The sequence below is a fragment of the Helianthus annuus genome, chromosome 14, assembly GCF_002127325.2.
Source record: "Helianthus annuus cultivar XRQ/B chromosome 14, HanXRQr2.0-SUNRISE, whole genome shotgun sequence".
NCBI classification, from domain to species: Eukaryota; Viridiplantae; Streptophyta; class Magnoliopsida; order Asterales; family Asteraceae; genus Helianthus; species Helianthus annuus.
Window position 1 is genome coordinate 168,936,218 of NC_035446.2, and position 10,561 is coordinate 168,946,778.

The 10,561-nt window shown below is 37.2% G+C and overlaps 2 protein-coding genes across 2 annotated transcripts; one reads left to right on the forward strand and one right to left on the reverse strand.

Moving 5' to 3' along the window:
- The first annotated feature begins 1,973 nt into the window (after window positions 1–1,973).
- On the forward strand, window positions 1,974–3,205 carry LOC110906278. The gene is made up of 2 exons (XM_022151455.2): window positions 1,974–2,530; window positions 2,630–3,205. The coding sequence occupies exons 1-2, from the start codon at window positions 2,063–2,065 to the stop codon at window positions 3,191–3,193; spliced, it is 1,032 nt and encodes a 343-aa protein (XP_022007147.1). The 5' UTR covers window positions 1,974–2,062; the 3' UTR covers window positions 3,194–3,205.
- Window positions 3,206–4,787: 1,582 nt separating this feature from the next.
- LOC110904966 (probable WRKY transcription factor 70) lies at window positions 4,788–6,245 on the reverse strand. Its single transcript, XM_022150827.2, has 3 exons — window positions 5,934–6,245; window positions 5,755–5,856; window positions 4,788–5,305 (listed from the first exon to the last, which is right to left on the reverse strand). Exons 1-3 carry the CDS (start codon window positions 6,197–6,199, stop codon window positions 4,921–4,923), a joined length of 753 nt encoding a protein of 250 aa, XP_022006519.1. The 5' UTR covers window positions 6,200–6,245; the 3' UTR covers window positions 4,788–4,920.
- Window positions 6,246–10,561: the final 4,316 nt, after the last annotated feature.

The following is a 10,561-nucleotide window of genomic DNA, read 5'->3' on the forward strand; positions in this document are numbered from 1 at the left end:
CACCGTTTTTTTCCATTGTGAATAACAGACTCAAAAGTAACATTGATTGGATTTTTACACAATAAACTTCCCTGATCGATCTGTACCCATTGCTGTCGACCGCCAACACGACAAGCCGCCACAATTCTGTCTTCTTTGGTTGCTAAACGAACCCCATTCAGCCCCTGCTGACTCGTTTCTGTTGTATCCAATTGCGTTGGTTTTTTATTTGCCGTAGGAAAAAGAGTTGTCTTTTTCTCTAGACGACTAAGAAGCTTTCGAAGTTCTGGAAGGTTATCCCATTCCCCGTTTTTCTCATTCACTGGTGTGATCACAATCTAAAAATTAGAGCCTCCTGCTACCCATTCAACACACATAATTTCGCAACCTCCCACTTCAGTTTCTTCTCCAGCTTCTGCGTTTTCTGGTTTTCCATTGCTGTTGGATAGGGATGGCAATGGGTCGGGTTTGGGACGGGTTTAGGTAATCCCAAACCCAAACCCGATTAGATAAGCTTGTCCCAAACCCGTCCCAAAACCCGTCGGGTTTCTAGTGGGTAAATACCCATCGAGTATCGGGTATACCCGCGGGTTTCGGGTAAACCCGTTAATTTAAAAAGATTACTCGTTGGGTATATCCATCTTACTCATTGGGTATCTATCGGGTAACTACTAACCGGTTACATTTTGTATTGTTATTATAAAAATATATATCAAATAACTACAATGTATACGGAATAGAATACCTATATGTGTAAAAAATGGATGTATCATATATAGACATATATTAATAATATAAAAGAAATTATATCGGGTATACAATCGGGTAAACGGGTACACTTTATCGGGTAATTGGGTCGGGTAAACAGGTATATCACTAAATCCCAAACCCGTCCCAAACCCGCGAAAAAAATAAAAACTATTCCCAAACCCGTCCCAAACCCGATTAACCGACCCCAAACCCGTCCCAAATGTGTCGGGTTTCGGGTTTACCCATCGGGTTCGGGTCTGATTGCCATCCCTACTGTTGGAATACCGGATAAGTTCTGCATTAAATCCTGGGAGTTTACGCTGCAGCTCACAGCAATATGAGCGCGTAAAATCCTTTAAGGAAAGGAATCATCCGTGCAGTTCAAGGATCTCCTTTCTTAATCGCCAGGTTGGTTTTATTTTTGTGTGTTCTTTAATTCGTCCGATAACGGGACAGTAAGCCACTCAAATTTCACTTCTCTCACCAATTTGAGATGAATACCAATTTGTATGTTCTCTTTTAATATTTCCAATAGCAAGTACGACAAAAATATATCTAGCCATCGTTTCCTTATAAGAAAAACACCTGTCCTTTTTTTTCTATCCTTTCCCATGTATGTGGCCATCAAAGTTTGACTTTCCAACTCAGATGCATAATATCATTGGCCAACTAATTTTCTTTGACAATTAATTGCATGGAACAAATACGTGTATAACTCCACTCTTGCTTTTCAGCATAAGGGTGTACGGGGCGTAATCGGGGAGTGGCTCGGTGAATGATTTCCTCGATCGGGAACACCGCCGCCATCCCCGCGGGGTCCCGAATCAAGGTTCAATTTGGGTGTGGGGTTACCGCTTGAATTTGCACATTGATCGAGGAATATGACCGTTGAACGGTCGACTTTTTTATAAAAAAAAAAAAATCACTTTTTTTAAACTATATAAATACCCAACTCATTTTCACCCTTTTTTTATACACAACCCATCTCATTCTCACCCTTTTTTTATACACAACCCATCTCATTCTCTATATTTTTTTAAACTCTCCAACCACAACCATTTCACTTTTTATTTTTTATACTCTCCAACCAAACCTCCTCCACTTTTTATTTTTTATACACCGAGCAATGGAGAACCGATCCCGCGAGGCCAAGAAAAAAACTAAGGGACGGGTCTCGAAACCGTCTCGAGATGGTTCGAGCGGTGCAAATGCTCAACCACAACCCCCTTTCGGATACACTTCACAACCCCCGTTTTTTTTCCAACAACCTCCACACCCCTCGTTTTACAACACCCAACAACCCAATTTCGGCTATTTTCAAAATTTGCTATCAATGGACGCTCCTCCTCAATCCCCCGCCTTCGACCCATATGCTTATCGTTCTCCACAAGTTCCTTCTACACGAGGAAATGTCGAACGTCCTCTACCTATTGACGAGGACGACGAGGACGATGAGGTAGTGCCCGAAACTCAAAATTTGGGCGACGACGACGAGGAATATGAATATAATGTGGACGAAGACGCGGGCAACGAAGAAGACGAGGCTCGAGAAAAAAAAGGGAAAACGGTGAGCGAAAAATGGACAAAAGAACAAGAAGAGGCGTTGGCGAAGGCGTGGGTACATTGTTCTACCAACAAAAAAAAGGGCAATCAACAAAGTCGCGAAAGTTTTTGGGGTAAAATTTTAGAGCACTTTAACAAAACTATCGGTGGAAGTAACCGGACCGTTCATCAAGTACGGTCTAAATGGAACCCGATGCATGCGAAAATAAACTTTTTCAACGGCCTATACCAACAAGCGGTAAAAATTATATTTTTTTTAACATTGCATATTTTTTATTTTTTTCTAAGTTCATACTTTTTTAACACTTTCTAATTTTTTTTATTTTATAACATGTAGGATCGCACACGAGCAAGTGGATGTCAAGATCTCGACGTGATGAAAGTCGCGTTAAAAGAATTTAAAGAAAGATTTCCAAGCGGTTTTCAACACATCGAGGCGTGGGAGGTCGTTCGAAAACACGAGAAATGGGCCCAAGTCCCATTGATGGGCGAGGAAGGTGAAGGTTCGGCACATAAAAGAAAGCCGGTTGACGTAGACTTTTCAATACCGGATATTAACGAAGATCCCTCGCCACAAAGAGCACAACGGCGAGACAAGCGTCAAGCTACATCGTCCGAGGGAAGCTCGGCCGAGTTGGCGGCACAATTCAAAGTGTACACCGCCATGAAAGAAGCGAAGCAAGCGGTAGAATTGGAGGCGATCGAATTGAGGAAAAAAAGAGAGTCGGAGGCTCGCGAGCTCATATCGGTACAAATCGAGACGATGAAAAACTACAATTACGATCGAGATATGAAAACCTTCCTTAAGCCGCACGACGATGTTCCGCCAAGTATGTTGCCGATCATCCTAGCCCGAAAGCGAGAAATCGCTAACAAGTACGGGTGGCCATGCGATTTCTAGTTTGAATGTATTTTTTTTCTAGTTTGAATGTATTTTTTTTTTCTAGTTTGAATGTGTTTTTTTTTTCTAGTTTGAATGTGTTTTTTTTTTCTAGTTTGAATGTATTTTTTTTTAAATTTAATGAAATGTCTTTTATATAAATTTTTAAACATCCATAATTTTAACAAAAAAAAAAAATAATTTTGAACTCACCTAATAGGTGAGTGCCGCCATCAAAAAGGGGAATTAGGGGAGTGTATTAGGGGAGTTGACGTGGCACCATGTGATTGGTTAGGTGTAAGATGGGGGACTCACCTATTAGGTGAGCACCCCTTACACCCTAAGGGTGGAGGGGCGATGCGTGATAATATCACAAAATCAAAGTTCAACGCGTGGAAATCAATTTTTTCCCACCGCCACCATAACATTCACGCGTGATACAATCACGGTTTCTCGATTTCGTTATTTTTTTAACGGCGTGATGTTTTTTTTTTTGTTTTGTGAGAGTAATTGTTGGTTGTGGGGAAATTGTTGGGTGTGGAGGTGAGTGATGACCACCGCCACTAAAAAAAGTTGTGAGTGATGGAAAAATGGTTGATGACATGGCGAAACATGATTGGATATTGTAAGTGATAGAATTCTATCACTAGTGACTACCCCCTCCCCTAAGGGGAGGGGGGGGGGTGGTTCACTAGTGATAGAATTTATCACTCACAGGCACCAATCAAGTTTCGCCATGTCATCGACCATTTTTCCATCACTCACAACCATTTTTAGTGGGGGTGGTCATCACTCATCACCACACCCAACAATTCCCCCCCAACCAACAAATCCACTCACAAAACCAAACCATCACACGTGAAGAAAATAACGAAAATTTGATTTCGTTGCACATTAACGCGTTAATGTTTATACCGGCGGTGGATATACCGAGTGATGGATGGTGGCCGTGATAGTTTCACGCACCACCCCGTCCTCTCTAACAATTAAAACACTCCGATTGTTAATCTCTATATTCTCTTTCTACACAAACAAATCTAGCTGGCGAAAATTTACTCTCTTAGTCGTCACTTCTAATTTCCGATCACCAAACTCCTTGCTCTTTTACTACCGCTACAGCCCCGCAAGGGGTAGCTCCCCTTTTTCGGAAAACAACTCTCAAAACCGCCAAGCTCTGATACCAATTGTTGGAAGTCAGACCCTTGAATGAACATGCAAACACGATTCGAACGAACTCGTTCGACTCTTTTATTATATTGAAATAAAGCACACCAAATTACAATACACCTATCTATTTATACTAGACTCATTCTAATTCGTCCATATCGTGTTGTACATTGATCTTCAAATCACCACCAGAATATAAAAAGAATATATATAAATTGTTTTTTGAGTCTTAAATAGATTATTATATTAAAGGGGCCATGTTGAACTGAATCACCTGTAACACTATGATTGGGTTCATTGAACTGGGTCCGGTAAACCACATAAATATACTTAATTTCAACGTTTTAACTTCTACCACGCATTAAATAATTTTGGTTGCACCTAAAGCTGTTTTAAATAGTACTCAATTAATCATATCATAATATCAGAATTTGGATTTATCACAGTATAATAAAAATGCTGTTTATACAATAAAACTTAGATTTTACATTATTTGAATAGGCTATTTTAACCTCAAAAATTTACTAGAAACAAGTCATAAAAATTTACTAGAAACAAGTCATACCACCCACCAAACCAAACTAAGAAAAAATAATATCATCAAAGGCTATGTCACTTAAACTTCCATCATTCTTGAAGCATTGAAATTCATCTAGCAATATCTCATTCCAAACCAAAGCAGGTGATGATTGTGCACAACTGGCTGATGAAACCTTGTTAGTTAGATCATCTTGTTTTACAGAGGGGTCAATGTGGCTTTTTGTAATAGTTGAGGGGCTGTTTGGAAAATTGTGGTTGCTCTTGGAGTTTGTACAAGCAAGTTGAGAGGAAGTATTATTTGGAGGTGGGCAAGTGTGATGGCCAAAATAAATGATATGGAACATGTTTGATCCATCTTCCAACTTTTGAACCTGTTTTAAGGCTTTGCACCCATGAACTTGCTTGTGTGTGCATCTAAAATAACATCTGTAATCAAAATACAAGTTTTAAATAAAAAATTTCCAAGATAATATTAACAATGTAGGGTGCTCGACACTCAACACGCAACCACTTTAATAAGAGAACTACGAGATAGTCACATAATACATTTGTACGTAATGCTTTGCTGATAGTCACATAGTCACATAATATATATGTAGGTGGTTACATATATATGCAGGGGCGGACCTACATAGTGGTCAGGGTGAGCGGCCGCACCCCTTGAAAAAAAATTTTTAGTGTATATTTTAGGCAAAAAACCCGACCGCACCCCTTGAAAATATGGTTGAACACCTCATCCGTACCCCTAGCAAATAATTTCTGGGTCCGTCACTGTATATATGTATATCCGCGTTATTTAATATTTATTAATTAAAGTTAAAACAAAACTTACAATGTTTATGCTACATTTCTCTAAATTTCTTAGGAGAGAATACCTTGGGAAGTTAGAATTGAGAATCTCCTTCTGTCCATATTTCCTCCATGCATAACCATCTTCAATGGTCTCACTAACCACCATTCTCGAATCTACCGTCTTTCTGCAAACACTTAACAAAATGTATAGTGTTGAATCAAACAATATACAAATAATGCATGATCGATCAAGTACTTGTACCTTCTCTTGTAACAGCCTCTCCGTCCCTTCGAAGCCGGTGGTTCGGGTGTCTTCCCGGTGTGAACTTCTGTCATCTGGTCACCGGAATTGCAAGCATTCAACACCAAAAGGCCACCATAGAAAGATTGTGATATTTCAGCCACAAGATCATCAACACAAACCAAGTTGTCAACATTATCTTTCTGGATAAGTAAATTCTGCAGTTTCTTTGCAGAATTTCTTCCTCTGGTCAGGGTTTCCACCAGTTCTTTCTTGTTTATGTCCATTGTACGGACAGTTTCAGATTTACAATGAATAAAGTATTTTGTTGTAGGTGAATTCAAAAGTGTTTGATGGTTTAGATATTATATATATAGATATAGAGAGAGGGAAAGAGAGAGAGAGAGAGTGACACCATCAATTAAAGTAATCCATATTATGTCACTAAGACCATCTCCAGTGCTACGTATGTCCTTAGACGCTCTTAGCTGCTATGTCTGGTGTCACGTCATATTCTTACAAGTCCTTAAAACTCCTTATTTCATCTCCAATCCTACAAATATCCTTACACTTTTTAATTTCCATCTCATTACTTACCCACTACACACAATATTAAAATAAAACATTTTGTTCTTTTACTTTGGGCCCATTCACTTACATAAACAAAGCCCCTGTGGAAGGGCTTAGATGTTAAGGCTAGAGGGTGTGGGATAACCCCTTGGGGCTTTATAAGCGCCACCTCAGCGCCACGTAGGCGCCACGTCAGCCAAGTGGGCTTTATAACCCCCCCTTTAACATGGAGGGTGTGGTGATAACCCCTAGGGGCGCTATAGAAAAAAAAATAATTTTTTTTTGATTGGTGCAAACAAGTGGGCCCCACCTGATACCCCCTTCTCCTCTCGTTACTATGTTGGCGAGTGAAGTATGGCGCCCCTCCTTAACATGGAGGGTGTGGGTGTATAGCCCCTTGGGCGCTATAGAGGCTGAGGTGGCGGGTATGGCGCCCCGACACCCTCCGGCCTAAGGGCATCTATGGACAAAACCTCACAATGCTAAGGGCTTGTAAAGACCTTCAAGAGCATCCCTCCAATGGATGCATTGAAGATAGTCTAAGTCACTAACCTTCTTACAATATCTCCACTCCAACACACTAAAGTAGGATTGAAAAAAAAAAACTAAAAAGAGGTTGCCGCTCAGCTTGTTGTGAGTTTACCTGCCGTTTGTCATTTTGGCATTTTAAATTATTAAATCGATTATTATTTAGAAAAAAAATGAATAAAATAAAATTCACCACAAACAGATCCGTGGGGGACAACATTAGACCAAAATACCGATCATGGACAATCGCCATTATGCAAGGTCCTTGGTCCCTAATCGTTAACCTGTCACTTCGTCTTGACAATCGATTGCGGATGGTCTAACTTCTTTTAATCCAATCCGAAAATATTCAACTCAAGTCTCAACTTTTGTTTTTCTTTCCCTTTTACTTAAATTTTTTTTTGTTGTAATGGCATTGCTTCTGTCTTGCGCATGGTCTACAAATCTCCATATGCCTTTTTCTTTGCACAGTGTTCATAATGTGAAGTTGAGAGTAACAACAGGTGATAAACCGGCTTTTGATTGGGTCCCTTACAAAAATAATCTAAGTTTTAAACAAAATTGAAAAAAATGGACTTAGAAAAGTACACTTTGGATCAGTTTAAGACGCAATTCCACGTACTTTAGCTAAATATTTGGTATCTATGTTCTTAAGTAAATAAGTTGAAATTGTCATATCTACACATCGGTTTCGTTACGTAAACCAATAATACATGATTACATGGTTACAAATAGGACATATATATTGTAGTTACTTAGAAGTCCTGACATAAAAGGATACACTTTGAATCTGGGGATGCCACTTTTGAGTTTTTTTCTTTATATGTAGTTTGTCCCTCTTGCTAGAGTAAACAAGCAACATGAATTACGCGAACACCACAAATAATAAGATGTACAACAAACTTAATATCAAGAATTAGTACATCCATCCGACCCCCACCCAGTCCCACCCTCGCCTTTTTTTTGTTTGATCTATATCAATACCCGCCTTATCGTGGCATCAGACATTTGCTACGTCTCTTTTCTGGTTGTTCATATATATAGTTGGACCACATCATGCATCATCCTCAATAATTGATCTTAGCCAATGCACCCCACAATGCACCTTTGTTTTTTTTTTTTTACCCCAAATCTTCATTAACATATAACCATGTCTGATATATAACACATAAATATTGGTTATAGGCTACTTACAAAATAACATAAGACAATGAAAAATTCTCATTGTACCAAGTATGGGTGTTATTGACCCATGAACTCCCTGTTAGACTTATTTAAACTAAGCATTATTAGTGATTATTGTTATGTATATTATGTAATTAACCTATGACCAAACTTGATAAAATTAACCTTGGATTAGTAGGTTGTCATGGTGGTTAATAACAAACAAACTTAACGTAGGTTCGGTGGTTAAAACTCACACCAATTGACTGTTTCTAATGGCTACTAAGCCAGGTATATATTGGTGATTCCGGGCATCATGATTGACACCAAGATTAATATTACAATTTTGATTAATCCATTTATCGTTGTCAGCAAATTTGATTATAAATCATCAAGGATCATACTCGAGATTGATTTCGTTTGATCATTTTTTGAATCACAATTTCGCTGCCTACAAATTGGTATCAGATCCACTAGCGTTCCTAATTTAAACGATTGCAACAACATGGACAACAATGCTTGGAACAAAGATCAAATGAAGTGGAAGGTGTATTTTATCGTAAAATATCATTTGCTCGGGTTTTGAAAATGTTAATTAACTATTTTATATATTTTAAGGATACTCGTTGAAGAAAATCATAAAGGATTTCTTTTTATTACACTTACATGAGTTTTTCATCAACCACTTCACTCATAGTGGCATCTCTTTTTATACTAGACCCTGTAATGTGATATAATAGAGTATATTCATATGGGTATTCATATGTTATCTCAACCATTTATTTATATTAAAAATATATATAGTAACAATATAACTTTTCATCATCTATACCCCACCCTTCAAATTTTCAAACACATGTTTTAGATATATGAATAACTTTTCATCGAATTTCATCTATACCCTACACTTCATTTAGATTAAAAGCAGACAATGACATTTCTTTTGTAGTGTTTTGCTAATTTAGTTGGAGAGTGAAAGAGAGTAAGATAATAAAAGTTACATAGTCAACTAACTTATACATATGGAAGTTATAACAAAATGCACAAGATTTATGTGTTCTCGCGATCCCTATTTAATATCGTTTATGTATTAAATATTTCTCAGTACGTAACATATGAAATATATGTATCAACTCAGATGTAGATATCAAAGTCTCAATGATACTTAGATGGGTCAAAGTCATATATACTTGATTTGAATTAGATGAGTCAAAGTCTGTGTTACTAATATGAATTGTTAGGTGTGATCGATCAAAGGGGTCCCAAGTCCCAACTATGCTTTATCAAAAAAATTATGAAACTTTTATATCTCATCAAGAATGTTATTATGTTAAATATATCATCCACATTACATTACATGATGGAAGTGAAAGTGAAATAAACCACATAAAAGGAATTCCCAATCAAATTTGGAATTGAAGAGGGTATTTATTTGTACATAATAAAACTATGAAAACATTCTATATCTATAATTTTGTCAATTAAGTTCAATTTTTTTTTATAACATATTACATCGTAATTGGTCCATATCATGTTGTACATTTGATCTTCAATTCACCACTAGAATTTACTATTTCATATTGTAAAAAGAATATACATAAATTGTTTTTTGAATTTTGAGTCTGAAATAGATTTATATTAAAGGGCCATGTTGAAGTTTGTACTGAAGGTAAACTACAAAAATATACTTTTAACGTTTTAACTTTTATAACGCATGCATTAAATAATTTTGGTTTCACCCGAAGCTGTTTTTTACGGTACTCAATGAAATCATAAGATCAGAATTGGATTTATCACAAATATCCAAAATGTTTATTATACAATAAAACTAATATTTTACATCAACTGAATAGGCTATTTTAGCCTTAAAATTTCTTACAAGTAAGTCATACCACCCACCACACCAAACTAAAAGATAATAATATCACCAAAGGCTATGTCACTTAAACTTCCATCATTCTTGAAGCATTCAAATTCATCTAGCAATATCTCTTTCCAAACCAAAGCAGGTGATCATTGTGCATCACTGGCTGATGAAACCTTGTTAGACATATCATCTTTTTTTCTGAGGGGTCTATGTGGCCTTTTGTAATAGTTGAGGGGCTGTTTGGAAAATTGTGGTTGCTCTTGGAGTTTTTACAATCAAGTTGAGAGGAAGTAATATTTGGAGGTGGACAAGTGTGATGGTAGGCCTCTCAATAGATGAATATGGATTGAATTATGATTCGATCTATTAATGATCCAATTTAAATGGGTTATGATCTGATTCATGATCTAACATAATGGATTGTGATCCGATCCATATCCGAATAATTTTAAATGGATGAATCACTATCCCGATCGATTCATATAAAAAAGATAATAAAAAACCTCTAAAAATAAAAAAA

What these genes read in the sequence shown, in the direction of transcription:
- LOC110906278 (XM_022151455.2), top strand. Translation starts at nt 2,063, where the DNA reads ATGGACGCTCCTCCTCAATCCCCCGCCTTCGACCCATATGCTTATCGT. An exon ending in ACGGCCTATACCAACAAGCG is followed by an intron (nt 2,531 to 2,629) that starts GTAAAAATTATA and finishes TATAACATGTAG; the next exon opens with GATCGCACACGAGCAAGTGG.
- LOC110904966 (XM_022150827.2), bottom strand. Translation starts at nt 6,199, where the DNA reads ATGGACATAAACAAGAAAGAACTGGTGGAAACCCTGACCAGAGGAAGA. An exon ending in AGAGGCTGTTACAAGAGAAG is followed by an intron (nt 5,857 to 5,933) that starts GTACAAGTACTT and finishes AAGTGTTTGCAG; the next exon opens with AAAGACGGTAGATTCGAGAA. An exon ending in CTCAATTCTAACTTCCCAAG is followed by an intron (nt 5,306 to 5,754) that starts GTATTCTCTCCT and finishes TTTTGATTACAG; the next exon opens with ATGTTATTTTAGATGCACAC.